At 37.3% G+C, this 19,750-nt stretch overlaps 1 protein-coding gene and 1 long non-coding RNA gene across 7 annotated transcripts in view; one reads left to right on the forward strand and one right to left on the reverse strand.

Annotated features, from left to right (window-relative positions):
- Ncoa7 (nuclear receptor coactivator 7) overlaps window positions 1–4,844 on the forward strand; it is a 116,515-nt gene extending 111,671 nt beyond the window's left edge. For all 5 annotated transcript variants that reach the window (XM_042685313.1, XM_042685398.1, XM_042685471.1 and 2 more), the window contains 3 exons: window positions 1,917–2,012; window positions 2,384–2,457; window positions 2,816–4,844. In XM_042685313.1, the coding sequence (XP_042541247.1) occupies window positions 1,917–2,012; window positions 2,384–2,457; window positions 2,816–2,951 (306 nt within the window). In that variant the 3' untranslated portion in view covers window positions 2,952–4,844. The remainder of the gene's footprint in view (window positions 1–1,916; window positions 2,013–2,383; window positions 2,458–2,815) is intronic.
- A 2,122-nt stretch (window positions 4,845–6,966) lies between these two features.
- Window positions 6,967–18,555, reverse strand: LOC122112846. 2 transcript variants are annotated; one of them, XR_006148295.1, is made up of 3 exons: window positions 18,473–18,555; window positions 17,423–17,483; window positions 6,967–7,193 (listed from the first exon to the last, which is right to left on the reverse strand). It is a non-coding gene; the product is annotated as an uncharacterized LOC122112846 (long non-coding RNA). The 2 variants fall into 2 exon arrangements; XR_006148289.1 differs by lacking the exon at window positions 6,967–7,193 and adding an exon at window positions 16,466–16,748.
- Window positions 18,556–19,750: the final 1,195 nt, after the last annotated feature.

Consider the following 19,750-nt stretch of genomic DNA (forward strand, 5'->3'; position numbering starts at 1 on the left):
CTGGTCGTCTAGATTCCAGAACTAGCTGATTCTGCCACATTTACTTCATCTTGTCTATCATTGCTTTTTTTTTTTTTGCTATGGTATTTTGAGGTAAATTCCAGTTGCTATGTCATTTCTCTTCTACCTATTTCCCACAAGTTACCACTTGGTTATGTGTATTCTCTCTTGGTGCAGGTCCTCAACATCTCATGTCTGTCCATGTTTAAGAGACTAAGATCCAGTGTAGATTAAACAATTTCATTGTATATATAGGCTTAATGCCTCTTCCCTAAGTAAATTAATAGAACAAATGATAATAGACATTTTGTGCAGAATCATAGTGCTGTGGACCTAACACACTAACAATAATTCTCTAGTATCATCCATTCTTTGATTCTTTCCATGATAGCTTAAAAAAAGCTTAGCTGAGAAAATACTACTATATACAGAATCTAAGTAGTTTTTCCTATGGATTCATCTGGAAGAGATTCATCTTCTACCAATGGCCATTATCCTTCTTGCCATATTTTAGTATCGTGCTTTCAAAAGTAGATACCTACCTGTTTTATTTCAGTTTTGATCAAAAGATCTATAGAAGAGAGAAAAAGAAATGTTGATATTTTGTTAGTTTTTCTTTTTTTCTTTATTGTTAGCAGTTCTAGAGAAAAGTTTGGTATCAGGAACTATGAAAATAAATGGTTAGAATTTCTGCACTTCAGCTCCAATACTTTCTATTGTAAGCATACCTAATGAAGACACACCACTGTTTTGACCCATTTGAAATAATTTTGAGAAAAATGTGAGCTATATCAAACAACCTCCATTTAAAGCCATGATTCTGAAGTGGGATTTGGAACAGAAGGAATATGACTCATGAAGGCACATTTTCAAAATGTATATGCTCACCCCAGCCAAGTTTCACCCCTGCAAATACTGACTGTGATCTGAACAGGACAGGAAGCTGAGGCAGTGGCCCTTGATGTTCTAAAAACACTACTCTTTGTATAACTTGGTTCTCTTTCCACCGCCTATCAAGAAAAAGTCAAGAACCCTTAGTTTAAACCACATCAAGATCATATTTAAAAGCTTGTAATATTGAAGTTACTTTTTTATTAAAAGTCAGATATGCTAATCAGTCATATTTAGATTATAGTTTTGGTAAACATTGATAAATTCCTTGTTACAAATCAGAATGGAGAAAAATTTATTTTCTTTGAGGAAGTGTTTCCCTATGATTGTCCTTATAAAACAATGAGATATAACTGTTCTCCCAAGCTGCCATTTCCTTGTATAAGTGCATCTTCATGTCTTTCAATGTTTCAATGTGTTGCAAAAGAAACCTATGTCCATGATGGACTTTTAAGTTGGTACAAATTATTGCCTTTAGCAAACAAGTTCTCAGAGCTTCTCTGATGGATATTCCATATACTTGAAGCTTGACCATTTGGGTTCCAATTAGAGCTGGAGACATTTTGTTGATTGGTTTGGTGCTTGTTTCTTTCCACTTAAGAGTTCCAATGGTGCCAGTGGCTTTCACCGTAATCCTACATATGCAGGAGGCTGAGATCTGAGATTTAGAGTTCAAAGCCAACCCAGGCAGGGTCAATTAACTACCAAAATGCCCAAATAAGAGCTGTATCTCAAGTGGTAGATACTAGCCTTGAACAAAAATGCTCAGAGATGGGGCCTACGCCCTGGTTTCAAGCCTCTGAACTGGCACACACACACACATACACACACACACACACACTCACACATACTCACATGCACACACACACATACACACAGAGAGAGTTTCAATTTATCAATAGTGTTTGCCAAAAGAGGTCCAGTGAGGTCTCTGAATAAGACTGTCAAAAATATTTAAGAAAGCCTTTCGATGGGAAGCTTTGAAAAGTTTTGAAAGTATTTAACATTTTTTTTTCTTTTAACAGATTTTTGGAGCATATGCAACTCATCCTTTCAAGTTCAGCGATCACTACTATGGCACAGGCGAAACATTCCTCTACACATTTAGCCCACATTTCAAGGTACCCAGCTGGGAGAAGGAACAAGGATAGGATGTCCAGATACTGGACAAGGAATAATGCTATCACCTCATCTACATTTATTCCAGATTGGATCAGTTCTATATGACCATAGCACACAAAATGTTTAGGGTCTCCACTTAGGAGTTGCTTAGCATGGGATTTAGAAAGAGGATGCCGATGAGAGTCAGACATCACTGAAAGGTCTTTCCCACATTACTACCCCTTGGCAATCTCATTCTGGTATGGGCTCAGATTGCGAGTCAGGAGCTTCCTCAGAGAAGAAGGTGGTTCCCTTCTATACAACAGTTCTAAGATAGCCTATTTGTTAATTCTCCAGATTGAAATGTCTGTGTACTGTTTTGTGTTTCTAGGTTTTTAAGTGGAGTGGAGAAAACTCATATTTCATCAATGGAGACATAAGTTCTTTAGAACTTGGTGGTGGAGGGTAAGACTTTTGTTGCTCTTTTGCCATTTAACCTGAGAAAATGTCTATTTTAATGCAAGGTAATTAAAACGTTAATGATAGTTGACTTCAATTAGTCTGTGTGCATAGAATTATTAGGATAGTGAACTAACACTTGACCCTAAGAATCAAAGATAAAATTATTCCTGTGCCTATGTTAGAGACTACTGTCTTTAGGAAAAGTAGGTCATTTAAGTGAAATGCAAGAAATAATGCTCTTTATTGGGCAAGCACTTTTGAGGTTTGTCTGTGACATAAAGGAAAGAAGATATGACAGTGGAAGACAAAAGGATGTCCCTCAGAGGTTGTAAGTATTTAACCATTTTTCTCTTGTTTTTAGGGGACGATTTGGTTTGTGGCTAGATGCTGATTTATACCATGGTCGAAGCAACTCATGCAGCACTTTTAATAATGATATTCTTTCCAAAAAGGAAGACTTCATAGTTCAGGACCTAGAGGTATGGACATTCGAGTGAAATTCAGACTGCCTTAAAATATATCATTAAATAGACTGGGTTGGCTCGGCCCTCCTAAAGCTGGCTGAAGACGAAGCCCCACAGCAGGTGCCCCATCCTATCACAGCGCTTGCTTTCTGCCATCATCTCCGAGCATGATCACATCGCAGAAAGATTCTGAAAGCTACATGTGGAGGGCAGACACTGAAGAAAGGAATTGGAAGTCCAGATTGTCGAAAGACTGTACTTTCCACTTCTTTTGAACCCATATTGTGAAGATTCAGAATGTTTATAGCTGTATAAGGTGAATGCAATTTTTATTTTTGGTAACTGTGAAAAAAAAAGATACTGTGGAAATATATACATGCCTTGTGTATTTATCAGCATCATTTTCATTACCAAAATGTACAGCTATTGTTTGCCACGAAAAGGTTGGTCTCAGAAAAATTGAAAGGACATAGCACTTAAAGGGAATGTATGATTTTTTTAATCTGTTTTATTTATTATTTCTAGTATGTTGCTAGAAATGTGTTGGTAGGTTTTTTTTTTCTTTTAATGTGTCAAATCTTGAAATAAAAAATTTTGTGCTATGTTTTGGGAACAAATCCTTGATTTACACAGCTTTCTATTGAATTTTCTTTGCCCTGATTGTTTAGGGTGATAGGTTTTTGGAAGTAAATATATCTATATCTATATACGCACATATATATATACACACACATATAGATATAGATATAGCTCATTATCAATGTTTATTGATTTGACTCTTATAGGCCAGCTTCTCTTGTTTAGCCATTAAGAGGTACACTGAACATATTTGTGCAAGGAAGAATATACCATTTGTCTCTCACATCATAAACTGGTATTTATAGAAATGGAAACCTTTATGAACAGGCCCTGCTTCTGAAAGGAAAATGTTTCACTTTTTATGAAATCGTGTGTGTTAATAACAAAACCTTAATTTTCATGGGTTTTTTTTGGCACACAACTTCTCTCAAGCAGTTATATTAGTAGGAAGGCCTGTCTTAAAAGGAACTAAGTATTTTAATTTCTCCATTTTTAAGTTGAAATGATAAATGTCAAATTAGGCCAATTTTCTGGGTTTCTAGAATCTTCTTTGAGACAAATCAGTGCAAAGAAATACATTCTATCCCAAATTGGAACAAAATGAAATCTATTTTTTTTAAATATTAACCCAGTTTCACACCATAAAACATCTTCTGTTAAAAAAAATAATAAAACCTTGTTGAAAACTTAACAAATATCAGTAATTGTCAGACTTTTATGAAAGCCAAAGACTGCTAATAGAAAAAATTTAAATAATAGCCAAAGCTGGTAGTCATCACAAATTATTTCCCCAGTGATCTTTGAAAGGAAAGTTAATAATGAAGAGCATTTACATCTCTATTTTTAAAAAGAAAATACTCATAGAATATTTCTTTTAGCTTACTCTCCTATTTTAAACTATTTGTAAGAGAACAAACCAATTGACAGATCAACAATTATTATACTACACTCCCATTGCTATAAAATTTTAAATCTGTAGCCCAGACATACTTTTCACACATTCTCCTTTTTTGGTTAACAACATATTGGCAATTTAACCTTAATCTAGTCATTCAAAAAATGAGTTGATGGAGATACCAGAAATCTCTTGATCATGTTTACCATTTATGCCATTTGTAACCATATGCTATTAATGAACAAAATGGTCATTTCTTTTGCATATAGCTTACTCTTATCTAGTTGAGTCTATGATACTATACTCATGAGAGTATATCCAGATGCTTTGTTCTCTATTTAAAACAGTATTGTCCAACAGAAATGTGTGACCCTTCATTTATGGATATTGACTATATGTAATGCAGTGCTATCCCAATATTTTCAATAAAGGAAATTACGCATTCAGTGTGATTCTCTTTTCCAAGGATTCATTTATCATGTATTTATTGGGCACAAGTGCCTCAGAATCGTTGAAGCTTTGTGCCAGACAAAGCTTGCTGTGAGTTATGTTTACACTCTTATGTGGTCTGTTAAGCATTCTATAACATTTAAAACAAACAATATACATACCTTCATTTAAAATGCTTCACTGTTGAAAATGCTGATTGATTATCTGAGCAGCGGGTCTTGCTTCAGCCAGGGCTGCCATAAAACCTTCTTTATATGAAAAAATAGCAAAATGTTATATGAGCCACAGTATGATAAGGCATGCCAAGATGAGGGGCTTTTTACTTGTATGAGACAGTGATGAACTACCCAGGACTAAACTAAGTCCAATGCTTAAGTTTTCCTTGCTGCTCCAGAAACTCTCTCTTCATTCTCTGAAGTCACCTTCCTATTCTCTTGTCAGTTTCTGGAAACTGCTCCTGTAATAGTTGCTAAAGACAGCGTTTAGATTTATCTCCCAGTTTCATCTTTGTTCTTATTCTTTCTAGCTATTTTATGAATACTAACCTTTTTACTTCTGTCTCAACCTATTTCCCAATTTCCTTGAGGGCTGTTTTCCCTTGGGATAACTTTCTGACCCCTAGCTCCTACAGATCAAGGTGCCAGGTGATCTTCATTGTTTCTTGATCCCTCACTCCTTTTAAGTTCATATCAAAAATCAGGTGTGGGGGAAAGCAACCAAATGTTTGTTCAGACTGTGTTGAAAATGATTTGGATTCATTCCCATTCTACAGACTACCAGGGAGACCATAAACCACTGTGAAATATGTTCTTAGTTTGATCTCTTGATTCCTAAGTTTTAGAGAAGACAAAGAAAAGAACTATTCTGCTTTTTGCATTGAGAATCCAGTAAAGCAGAAAGTGGTTTCCAGATCAATGTCATTCTCAAAATAACTAACACAAACAGCAGTTTAGCCAGATAGAAAAAGATAAAGAGGTCAGGAGCCCAGGGAAGTTCTAGAAAACTCAAGATAAGGACACTTGCCCCTATATAATATCGGAAGTATCTGTGACCACTTTCTGATGCCCAGTAGGAGCAGATTTTCTTTCTCATCTAGAGGAATCTTTACCCCTGCGCACTATATCCTCTTTTCATCTCCACTGTCCATAGTGACCTCCTAATAGAAGATCCACCATTACTGAAAAAATTAAACCCTACAATTCACACCAAATCCTAAGGTCTCATTCCCTAACCAATTTCAGAATCTCTATTGATTCAGTATCGCATTTAGGGCTTTCTTGATCTGCTCAATCAAGATATAACAATAGTGCTTCTTAATAGACACATTTCAAGTCTTTTATTTACCTTTTCGATGAGCACTTCCCAGTAGAACATTCTGTGATGATGGAAGTTTTACACTAATTTCACTGTACTTAATGGTAGCCACAAATTAGCAAATAAATATGTTGACCACTTAAAATGTGCCTTGCGTGACTGCATTTTAAATTTGAGTAACTACATGTGACAATCAGTGGCCACATATTAAACTGCACAACCTTAAGTCAAGATGTTAATGCCAAGACTTACTTCTTCCAGCTATGAGTTCCTCAGTAGAAGACAACTTCAGTTTCAGGCACTTTGATTTGTCTGCCATTATTGACCTTCCTGGAGCTTGGCACTTCTAAGGTTTTAGTGTGTCCTCCTTTCCCACTATTTAGTGAGCAAACCAAAAAGATGAGTTGCCTGAGAGTCTTTGATAGTGATTAATACTGATTTGTTACTACAGGATTACTGATATAATCCAAGGCCCAAGTTTAGACAAGTGTAACCCCTTGTCTCAGAGAAAGTTTTCCTTGTATAACCATTACACAAATTTTGTTCCTATTCTGGAGATTCCAGCTCTGTAAGGAAGTCATATCTATTCCTTACCAGGCACCTATCCACAATGCTTTATGGAATGTGGAATAGTAAACCTGAAAGAAAACTGAACATCCAGCACGGGACCATCAGGAATAATAGAAACCACCAAGACTGTTTCACACAGTGCTTGCTGTTCGATGATCAATCATCCTCACCAAGTTAACCAGCTAGGATACCCACTTGTCACATGTATACTCAGAGAACCCACCTGCACATACAGAAAGTTTTCAGTATCGTCTTGTTGCAATGAAGAGCAATCCGGAGCCGTGGGGTAACTTTTCTTTTCTGCAGCAGTGCTTTATTTTCTCATACACAAGGGCCACATGGAAAACTGGTACTGGGAGGATCAAGGTTCCAGGCCAGCACAGAAAGAAAAATCTACAAGACCATCTCCACAGAGGGAATCTGGACATGATGGATGTGTGCCTGTTGTCTCTCCAACTACTGGAAGCCTAAAGTAAGTGGATCTTGGTTAGGGTTACTTACAATTTTGTGACTGGCTGTTTTAACTTATGTTACCACAATGTTTTGCAAAAGTAATTGCACCAAAATATCTCACTCATGATACTATACGACTTCTTAATTTTGGCCTTCCCTTGAATACTGGTGAAGGTGAACATTTTTAAATATGTTTCTTAGTCATTCATATTTTCTCCTTCTGTGAATTGCTACTTTTCCTCTCTTCTGCCTAATTTTAGATCTATTATTATTACTAGTGTATTTGGCTATCCTATCGATTGAACTCAGGGTCTCATATTTGCTAGGCAAAGACAATACCAATTGAGCCATACTCCTAGTCCTGTCTGTCTGCTTGAAAAGAGTCACATGATATCCTTGCTATTATGGCCAATAAAAGACAGTAGTCAATATATCAATCCTATTTATAAACTGAAGAGGAGAAATAGTTAACATGATATCAGATGATCTCAGGCTCTACAAAGGTATTGTCTTGTCTCCCTTAAAGTGATGATAGTAAGGAAATAAATATGAAATGAGTTGGTCAGTGTGGTTTTGCTTTACAGAATGGACATGTATATTCACTTATTTGGTTATATGATTTATTTTTAAGAAGTAGCATCATGCTGGATACTGGTGACTTGTGACTGTAATCCTAACTATCCAGGAAGATGAGATATGATCAGCTTTGTTTGGGGCCATTTCAAGCAGACAAATCTAAGAGACTCTTATCTCCAACTAGCCAGCAAAAAGCTAAAAGTAGAGCTGTGGCTCAAGTGGTAGAGCAACAGCCATGAATAGAAAAGCTAAGCAAATGAGGGTCTGAGTCAAAGCCCCAGTACCAGCATAAAAATAAGTAATGAAACAGCAGGATGGGGCTGGGAATGTAGCTTAGTGGCAGAGTACTCACCTAGCATGCATGAAGCCTTGGGTTCAATTCCTTAGTACCACATAAACAGAAAAAGCTGGAAGCGGAACTGTAGCTCAAGTAGTAGAGTGCTAGCCTTGAGCAAAAGAAGCTCAGGAATATTGTCCAAGCCTGAGTTCAAGCCCCAGGACTGGCATAAAAACAACAGCATCATGTAGAGCAACTGGAATATTTTCTGAGTACTTAGGGACTGCGTGATATTCTAAGCACTTTACATATATTGCCAGTCTTCATATTAACTTGTGATAATCTCTAGACAGATATGACTATTAATTTTTAATGAGGTGGAATCACTACAAAATGGTTTCTTAAAGCATCAAATTGAGATAAGCCAATTCCTTTTTCCACAGTGTTAACCCACAAGCATAACCACAGTAAAGAACAAGTTGGTTGGGGAGTTCCCAGAAGCAATTCAAGGAATTGGTGGCTCGTTGAGTGTGCTAGGTAGGAAAGAATATGACCATGGGGTAACTGAAAATGTTGAAAGATAAAAATCAGAAATTACTAGGAAACTGTGTAGAAATGTAATTATGAAATCCTGCCACTCCATAACTAATGCTAAAGTAAGTTAATAAATAAAACTGAATTTAAAAGTTACTAGGAAATTAATGAGTAAAAAGGTGCTAATACAGGTACAAGTGTAAAAGGTCATTGAATTTCAGGTTTATGAAGAGTCTTGGTGGCTTAACATGAGGAATTTGCCAAATGAATGAATTGTATCAGAAAAGCACATAGGCAAAGGGTGTTAGAACTCTGATGTTGGAGAGAGTGGGAGTCCTGGGCTGGTGTAAGATGGTGGTAAGAGTCAGGCGCTGAAGATCTGGACCCCAGAGAATGATCTAAAAGTCAGTGCATATTGGCACTATGCTTCATGCTACAGAATGATGCTCCAAAAAGCAAGCAGGGCATTGGGATTTGCATATGTGGGAATGAAATCACCTGGAGCTGGCACAGAGAAGCTAGGAAAATACCAACCTTGCTTCCAAATCTCTCTCAGTATGTTGAGATGTGGGGAAAACAAGCAGATTTTGTTTGTCAGGCTTCAACAGATAGTGATGATGTTCTCAGAGAAAAGGCAAATTTCAGGTAAAGCGGGAAAATAAATGTATGGCTATGTGAGAAGGAGGAGGAGGAAGAGGCGGAGGAGGAAGAGGAGGATGTTGATAACTCTTTACAATGAAAATGTGGTTTTACAGTGGAAAGAGTTCCAAAGGAGGTTAGCAGAAAAAAAGTTTGAGAAAAAAAGAAGCAAAGGGAAGTTTAGACTTAAGTTACATATGTTCACTAACCCCTAAGCAAGCTAAGCAACCTTAGGAGCAAAACGCCTATGTTAACACACCTTCAAACACACCTTCTTTCATTTCCTTTCACCTTAACTTTTTTTTCTTTCTTTTTTCTTTTTGTATTGTGAACATACTGTACAGAGGGGTTACAATTACATGGGCAAGATAATGAGTACATTTCCTATCAAGCATTGTAGCCTCCTCCTTTGTTTACCCTTCACATCCCCTCCCAGCCTGCCCCCGCCGCCCCACCCAATCCTTCCCCCCCCCCCCCCACCAAAGTTGTAAAGTTCGTTTTCGACATGACAACTTGTACTTCTCATTGCTGCAATGGGTCCACCTGTATCCTTATTTAAATGACTTGTTTTTCCTCTTCCCCTCCACAAATTTTTTTAATTTAATTTATTTTTATTTATTTATTTTTTTTGTGAACATACTGTACAGAGGGGTTACAATTACATGGGCAGGATAATGCGTACATTTCTTATCAAGCATTGCAGCCTCCTCCTTTGTTTACCCTTCACATCCCTTCCCAGCCTCCCCCCCCCATCCTCCCCCCCTCCCTCCCCCCCACCAACATTGTAAAGCTCGTTTTCGACATGACAACTTGTACTTCTCATTGTTGCAACAGGTCCACCTGTATCCTTAAATGACTTGTTTTTCCCCATCTCCTCCACAAGTTATACTGACATCAAATATAGTGAAAGCAGGGGTTACACTGTGGGGGAGGGACATACAAAGCAACAAAGAAATAATCTTATAAATGCGTTAGAAACAAATGCATGAAAGAAAAAAAAATATTTAAATACGTATCTTAGGGTTCATTTTCCTAACATCACCTTATTTGACCTTTTCTGCTTGACTCATACATATACTAGATATTGCAAATAAGGGAAACCATGGGACCTATGTTTCTTTGGGCTTGGCTTACTTCATTTAATATAATTTTTTTCCAAGTCTTTCCATTTCCTAACAAATGGGGCAATGTCATTCTTTCTGATGGAGGCATAGAATTCCATTGTGCATATATACCACACTTTCTTGATCCAGTCATCGACTGAGGGGCATCTGGGTTCACCTTAAACTTTATGATGAGAGTTGGACATGCTTAAAGGTAGTCCTGTTTGGCATTTTAACTTTTCAAACATGCTATGTGACTTTGATCTAAGCACACTCAAAATAGTGGTAGTAGTAGACACCACCTTTCCTTCTTGAAGCTATGTCCATAAACTGAGCTTGTTCAGAAATCTTACAATCTCTGAATCTGTAGTCTACACAAACATCTCCTGTGCTCTCCTTAACTGCTTTAGGTATTTTCATTTTTTTTTGGGGGGGGGGGGTCCAGTCGTGGGGCTTGAACTCTGGGCCTGGGCGCTGTCCCTCAGCTCTTCAGCTCAAGGCTAGCGCTCTACCACTTGAATCACAGCGCCCAGGGTTTTTTCTTTTTGCTTATGTGATGCTGAGGAATCGAACCCAGGGCCTCAGGCATACAAGGCAAGCGCTCTACCACTGAGCCAACTTCCCAGCCCTGGTATTTTCATTTCTTAACCATGATTTTTTTCCCACTCACAGAGATGTGAACTCATTGCATTACTTTGCACCCACTGTATTACTTTGAAGGGACCAGTAAGAACCAAAGTGAATAGAGATTTACTGGCCTTGAGAGTAGGAGAAAGTATATGCCAGTGTGAATTTAGTAAGACAACTAACGTGGGAGGTGCGCTAACTTATACAGTAGCAGCTTCCTGTTACTTTTGGAGATATGGGAAGTAACTCTCTGCTAATTTGTGTGGGTAGGCAGACAGACTCCTCATCATCTAAATTATCCAAATGAAGCTGACTTATCCTGTGTCACATTTTTCTGTTTCTAAATTGGGAGTAACAGCATTCTCATTTTTTTATGAAAATCAAATTAGTGTATCCATATAAAATGCTTTAGAGAACTATATAATAAGAGAAAGAGTGAGTTGGAATTATTATATTGTTAGTTCCATCCAAATTTGATTATACTGAACTCTTTACTGAGCCTATAAAATTCAAGTATACCCTTGGTCCTGATTTTATTTTAAAAAAGAATTGCTTTCACCTAGGGATCTATCCTGAACAACAGAAACCAGTATACAAAGATACATGCACTTCCATGTTTATTGCAGCACTGTTCACAATAGCCAAGACTTGGAAACAACCCAGATGTCCCACTACTGATGAGTGGATCCAAAAATTGTGGTACCTATACACAATGGATATTATGCAGCCATTAGAAAGGACAAAATAATGGCATTTGCAGGGAAATGGATGGAACTCAAATTGTTTTGAGTGAGGTAAGTCAAGAACAAGGGGACAAACAGCACATGATCTCTCTGATATGTGGATGCTGAAGCCAAAATGCAAGAAGATATGACAAAGTAAACAGGACTTGAGAAACAAGAAAACAAATGACAGCTACTCATTTTGTCATATCATCCACTAAATGACTCCATGTTCTTGACCATATATATGGTAGATATATGCAGTCAATGGAGGGAAGCCAGGAGGAGGAACAGAATAAGTGGGAAATGAAACAACATACAACAAAGGGGTCCACCAGCTGCACTGGACATAGAAGAAAAGGAACTAAGCAACCAAAGACAGCAGTGGGAAGGGAGGAATGAGATGGAAAGGGAACAGCTTACACTAAGCAAAAGGAAAGAAGTGTAAACATCCCCTGCTGTGGAAGAAATAATTTTTATTGTCAAAGCTCATAGAATTCACAAACTATATATACCATGATAATGATAATTTGACTTGTGAAGGCTAAAATGTGTTTTGACTTTAACTAAGTATCACTATTCCACAATACTGTGAAATTCGTGTAATCACCTATCTCAATTATTTTATTTTCTTTTTTTATTGACCTATCACAATTTTTTAAAAAAAAGTGGGAGAAGGGATAGGTTAGGAGAGATGGATGAAAATGTTGTCAGATACCTTGTATTCATATACTGTTTTGTAGAATGGGAACTTCTTTGTACAACTACTTAAAAAAATAATAATAATACATTTTTTTAAAAAAAGAATTACTTTCAATGTTTGCTTGTTTGAAGACATGCCTTTAAATAAAAGGAATATAAAAAGGCAGAAGTACTTGCATTATATTCTAGAGACAAGTAAAATAATTTATCAGGGAAAAGGCAAAAAATGGGAAGTTGTTATAAGAAGGGATGTTTTGTTATTCTCTCCATTACCAATGGTTCACATAGCATCCACTTAAGGACATTGGGTCAAAACTTTCCTGTTGAAACTTGAGGCCACCTGCCAATATTTACAAAGTGACTTTGTAATCAGAAACTGGAAATTTCTCTCTTTTTTTGCCCATAAGCATTTGATTTCCTCCCTTTACTCAGACATTTTACACTCATCCCTACAGATAAGACCCAATATACACACAGTACTTAGTATCAAGCAATAGCACTGCCTTAAATAGTTCCTTCCTTATTGTTGTACTTGTTCAGGAAGAAATGTGTTCATGCTTGTTTTACTTTCACCTTGGGGAAAAAAATCTAATATTCCTCAGACTATGGTGAAACAGCTGAAAGTTTACTAAATATAAGCCAAAGTAGGTCTCTGTGTCTGTGTTTATGTCATTTTTACTTTGAATGTGGAAAAAAAACCAAACTAGGTGTTGGTGGCTCACACCTGTGATCCTAACTACTTAGGATGCTGAGATCTGAGATTCTCAGTTTGAAGCCGTCCTGGGAACATAATCTAAGACACTCTTATCTCTAACTAACCAGCAAAAAAATCCAAATGTGAAGGTTTGGTTCAAATAGTAGAATGACAGCTTTGACTGAAAAAGGTAAGAGAAACTGTATAGAGAAGACTAAGGATGAAATTCTGGAACAGTCCAACACGTAATAGTTTAGAGGGGAAAAACTAATGAAAAATGGAGAAAGAACTTAGGAAGAAAAGAAAATCAAAAGGATAACACGATTTGAAAAAAATGATCAAATTATTTCAAGGGACAGGAAATAATAAAAAGTGTCAACTGCTGATTGGTCAATAAAGAAGGGACTAAGAATTGGTCACTGAATTTGGCAATGTGCTCATTTGTCATCTCCAAGAGGAGTTTTGATGGGGTAAAAGTTAGTTTGGGTTGAGCACCAAATGCTGGTGACTCATACCTATATTCCTAGCTATTCAGGAGGATGATACCTGAGAATCGCTGTCCAGAGCCAACCCATGTAGGAAAGTCCATGAGACGCTTATCTCCAATTAACCACCAGAAAACCAAAACTGGTGCTGTGGCTCAAAGCGGTAGAGTGTTAGCCTTGAGCAAAGGTGCCCAGGGACATCGCCCAGGCCCTGAGTTCAAATCCCATGGCTGACAAAAACAAAAAAACACCAGAGAACTAAGGAAAGAATCTGGGGAGAGGTAATAGGGACCCTTCTTACAAGGAAGTGTTCTGCAAAGAGAAATACATAGAATAGGTGGAGAAAGTAGGTGCAGAAAAAGCTTTTTTGTCTTTTTTTAAGCTAGGGAAATGATAGCATGTTTGCAAGTAGATAAGATGAAGTAAAGGGAATAAGACTGGTGACATAACAAGGGGATTTTGCGGTGGTGTTCTTGAGTAGGCAGGAGAGGGCAGGATCTAGCATGCAAGTGGAGGAATTAACTTCGATGTGAACACAGACTGTTTATATTTGAAAACAGTCAGCAAGGCCAAGCTTATGAGTCATCATTTTCAAAAGTGTTTGTTCTCTTCTGATTGCTTCAAATTTCTTATTATGTCTTTTATCCTTACTCATTTCAGCTACACAGAAAACGTCAGAATCCCAGGCTGCCCTTCCTTTCAACTCTCTCATAGAGCTCTGAACTTCTCATAACCCATCTTCCCTGATCCTCACTCCTCAAGTCTTCCATGATGTCATCAAGAATGTATCATTTTAATTCTGTATGTAAGTTTTTATTACCTTCACTCTGTCAGTACTGAGTGCTATTATGTAAAGGAATCTGTCAGTTTGATAGTGAAACCTGTCATAACATTGTTATGTGATGTGATTTCTCATAAAGTTGAAAACATTTCTTATATATCTGTTGTCTAAATTTTCTTTTATAGATTACTCTCATATTATTTCTTAATTTTCTTTTTTTCTTGTTGCTGTTATTTGTATTTGTGATGTGATTTTGCTATGTAGCCTAAATTTACAATCCACCTACCTTGGCCTTCCCCAAGGCTGGGATAACAGACATGCCCCATGAAAGCTGGCTCAATGGCTTGGTTGATTGTTTTGTTTTTGTTTCTGTTTTTACTGGGGGTTTCAATGTGTTCTACTTTAAGAAATTCTACCTATATTAGGATTATGAATCCTATTTCTCATGAATGCTGAAAATACAAAGTTGTCATTTGTCTTTCAATGTGATTTTTGGCATTTATAGTTTTTTCAATGTTATTTTATATAGACGGGTCATTTATTTTATGGTATGGAATCTATTTTGAGTGCTTAGAAAGCACTTCTCTCTCAGATAACATGCTCTAGGAGGCTATTGAGAAATACTTGGTGCTAATTTGACTGGGTCCCTATTCCAAGGTAACTTCTTCAGTTTTGGGCAGTTTGCCAACAACAGCTCTATCCAGAAGACTAATATTAGCTGATCACTAAAGCAGTCTAAATAACAAGACTGTACATTTGGTTCCAAGGAGAAAAATGAGAATCTGTAAAAGGCAAGTTTAACTAAAGATTACAATCCAAGTAGTGATGCCATTGAGAAAATTCGCATTTGCTAAATGTGTATAAGATACAAATCCATTCATCTAAGAAATTAGTATTTTTTTGTTCCCTACTGTGTGCCAGATGCTAAGTTGAATGTTACAGTAAAAAAGGCCATGTCCTATTTGCAGGAACACATACAAGGAACATCTAAGAAAAGTCTGTCACAAGTATAAAAATGCTAAATGCACATGATAATGGACTAATTTTAACAGCTCAGGAATATCTTAATGAAAGCATTAGAAAATAAATATTGGAAACTATGCATGTATATGATAAAGATGGAATCAGAAAAATGGTGGAAAAAATATGGCTGGTGGATTAGTGCAAAGTGATATATGGGGACTTTAGCTTGAGTTTTCTGCATGTGGATATCGAGTTTTGCCAGCATCATTTGATGAAGAGGCTATCTTCCAGCAGATGATTTTTGGCTCCAGTATAGAAGATTGGATGGCTATAGGTACGTGAGTTTGTTTCTGGGTCTTCTATTGTGTTCCATTAATCCTCAGACCTATTTTTGTGCCAGTAACAAGAAGTTTTCATTACTATGGCTTTGTAGTACAGTCTGAAGTTTGGTATTGTTGTTCCTCCAACACTGTTCTACTTGCCAAGGACTGCTTTTACTATTTTGAGTCTTTTATTATGCCATATGAATTTTTGGATTTCTTTCTCTATCTTGTTAAAGAATGTTTTTGGGGTTTTGCTAGGTATTGCATTGAATTTGTAAGTTGCTTTGGGCATTATTCCCATTTTCATAATGTTAATTCTTCCAATGCAGAATCATGGAAAGCCTTTTCATTTCCGTCTTCAATTTCCTTTCTCATTTTAAAAAGTTTTCACTATAGATTTCCTTCACATCTCAAATCTTTGGCCGTTAATTCTCAGGATTTTTGTTTTATTTTGGCTATTGCAAATGGGGGGTTGCTTTCCTGATTTCTATTTGATCAATTCAAAATGAACCAAAGACTTCAATGTAAGACTGGGAGCCACAAACCAATTGCTGGAAGGGGTAGGGGAAACATAGGGCTCCTGAGCACAGGTAGAAATGTTCTGAACAAAATTCCACAAACAGGAAAAAATATCAAAGAAAAACTTGATAAATGGGATTGCATCAAACCTAAGTTTCTACATGCAAAGGACATAGCTAACAAGCTACATAGAAAGCCGTCAGAATGGGAGAAGATTTTTTTTTACCAACTATCCATTAGAGACCACTCTACAACCCATTTATCCAACAGACACAAGGCCACAAGAAAGCCACCAGCACAACCATGATGGTAGCAGTATCAATTACCAACAGACACAAGGCTATAAGAAAGCCACCAGCACAACCGTGATGGTAGCAGTATTTATTAATTACCAACAGACACAAGGTCATAAGAAAGCCACCAGCACAACTGTGATGGTAGCAGTATTAATTATCTTTGCAGTGCCCTCCACTGGCCCTCAAGTCCCAGTCTTCTTGTTTCTCATCCTATTACTTGAGCATTCTCTTTTACTTGAAACTTTCTGCTTTGCCTCTAGAACTAGTTCTTTCTTCATTGTTACAGGACACTCGTCATTCACATTTGACCATTTCTCTGACCGTTTCCCTGATTTGAAAACATTTGGGTGAGCCCAGTTCAGACTTGGAACTTTTCTCCTTTCTATATATGCTTATTCCCTTGATGATCTTATTTTAAGGTTGTAAATAGTTTACCATTCTAAAATTTGTATCTCCAATTTAGAATTAGGAAACCTCAGGGTCAGACACTCAATACTTATGAAATTGCTACTGAGCTGTCATATAGGCATCCATAATAAACTTTTTTGCTAAAGATGTTTATTCTCTTTTTTCAGAGCCAGCATTACATTTAACCTTTTGGTCTTATGTCAGGGTTGGCTCTGTAAATTGCTTTGGACAATAACATGTGACTAGAGGTGATATGAACTCTTTCTGAAGAATGTTGTAGTCATTATTTTGGCATAACAAACTACCCAAGGGTAGTTGTCTTATAAAGAAAAGAGATTTATTAGTTCACAGTTCTGGGGTTTCAAGAGGATGGCACCAGCATCTTCTCATCTCTGAAGAGGGCCTCAGGCCATATAGTATTACAATTGTGACAACATGTGTAAGAGTGATCACATAGGAGGCAGGAAGTAAGAAAGGTGCAGTAAGAAAGCTTTGCTCTTTTTATAGCAATTCAGTCATTTGGGAACTAATTGGGACCCTATGAGAATGACACTAAGTCTCTCTGTGAGTTCCCCCAGTGATTCCATTACTTACCATGGGACCTCATTTATTAACAAGTCTGCCACCTTTAAACACTGTCACAATGAGGGTCAATCTGAAAGACACATTGAAACCACAATCAAACCATTGCAAAGCCTTGAATAACATTGGTTTCACTATGCTTTCATTTCCCTCTGTACAGGATCTTGCTAGGTAGAGGCTGCTCATTCAGTCCATGTCATCAGATGAAGTTGGAGTTGTCAAATGAATATTTCCATAGTTAAATGCTGGAGTTTTCCAATTTCCAGCCCCAAACCTACAAGACCAACAGAACTCTGCATCTAGTGAATCTGAATCTCATATTCCATGCATAGGTACGTATCATACACTGATGAACAAAGCAGGCACAAAAGATAATAATGAAGATTATATTCAATGAGAATGAAACAGATGGTAGTGAACTAGCATACTAAGTTTAATGTGTAGTATTTAATATAATGGATATTATTATATAATAGTAACTGTTAGATTTAAATATGTAGAAGAAAATGCACGTGTGTTGCTCAGCTTTTTGTCACTTTGGCAAAATGCCCGAGAGAACAATTTGAACAGGAGATATTTATTTTGTGTCATGACTTCAAAGGGTTTAGTTCAGGGTCACTGGCCGCATTGCTTTTAGGCCAGTTGCAAAGCAGAAACACCATGGCTGAGGAAACTGCTAACTTCATGGTGGCTGGGAGCACAGAATGAAAGAGAAAAATGGAGATATACACCCTTTAACATCATCCCTCCAGTGACCTACTTAAGTCCTCTAGCCAGGCCTTACCACCTAATGGCCCATTCAACTATGAACTCCTCAGTGAGTTAATCTACTGATCAAAAAGAGAGACAAACCAGAAATTAACAGAAAGGATTAATTTTTGTGACGCTAGTGCCATCATGATCCATTCATCTCTCAACAGCACCACAAGCTGGGGACCAATTCTGTAATATGCTAGGGTTTCAGGGGAACACAGCAGCATAACAACAGAAAAAATATAAAATAAGGCAAAGGGGAGAAGGATACCAGGTATAAAAGTGAGAGGGTAGGTTTTCCATGCTCACCATAGTTAACTTCCTTGAGGAAGAAATATTACAGCATAGCATCAAAAACTGTAGAATTCTTGGCCCATAATGACTCTATCCAAACCCTGTAGTCAGAGAAATCAAACTCTTATACAGAAGTATGCAAACATATCTCCAAGGCAATTCTAGAGCAACTGCCCCCTACTGCAGATGCTAATTTAGTATCTAGTGCTACTAGAACTTATTGTTTGTTCTAGCCAACACCCTTCAACAGGTTTTTCTTATACCATTTGTGAAAAAAGGCCCCTTTGAAAAAGCCCATTTGTGAATCTGTATTTCCTATAACTCTGAAGTATTTTCTCAAGGACTTGGAAGTTATTCCTTTGAAATATAATCATTAGATAGACAGGGCCTCATCTCCCAAACTCAGTGAGAGGAGAGAGCCTAATTTTCATAAGTGGCAACTGGTAGACACAGCCTAGTCCCATTTTTACTTAACAACTCAGTGTAATGTTTCACTTCTCTGAGTACTTGAGTTTTCACATCACCATTAAGTTTCACCTAGTCTCCTAGGCACAAATCAGAATTCAGGTAATTCTACCCCTACTTTTAGTAATTACTCAACAAAATCTGCTTGAATAGCTTTAACTGATATCTATGTGTGTTTACCTTGACAATCTTGAAAAAGGGCATGACTCAAGAGTAAAGTGTCTGAAGCAGTGGCACAGCCAGTGTAGGAGCCAAAATTCAGGAGCATGCCTGGTCTATACAAATAATAGAATGCAGTATGGTTGGAGCAGAAGTGATTGAAATATTGGTGGAAATTGCTATCTATGATATAAAATGTAGAGACTCATAGGCCCTCTCAGACAGGAACTTTTAACTTTTATTCTTCAGTGGGACAGGAAGCCATTGGAGGATGTTGAACTGAAGGGTGACATGATCAGACTTAGAGACCACTGTGTCATGTTGAGATTTGACAATAACAAGAATGGTGAACTTAGAAGATCACTAAAATAATTCAGGTGAGGGGTAATGTGGTTCAGGCACAGATAGTAAGTTGCATTAACACAGGATTCTTGATGCATTTTATTTCTAGATGTGTTGGATATGAGAAGGTAGGATTTCAATTTTTTTTTTGTTTGTTTTTTTTGGGTCCAGTCGTGGGGCCTGAACTCTGGGCCTGGGCACTGTCCCTCAGCTCTTAAGGTCAAGGCTAGCACTCTTACCACTTGAGCCACAGCGCCACTTCCAGCTTTTTTCTTTTTGCTTATGTGGTGCTGAGGAATCAAACCCAGGGCCTCATGCATGCAAGGC

This window comes from Dipodomys spectabilis, unplaced genomic scaffold (genome assembly GCF_019054845.1).
Source record: "Dipodomys spectabilis isolate Male_0828 unplaced genomic scaffold, ASM1905484v1 ptg000001l, whole genome shotgun sequence".
NCBI classification, from domain to species: domain Eukaryota; kingdom Metazoa; phylum Chordata; class Mammalia; order Rodentia; family Heteromyidae; genus Dipodomys; species Dipodomys spectabilis.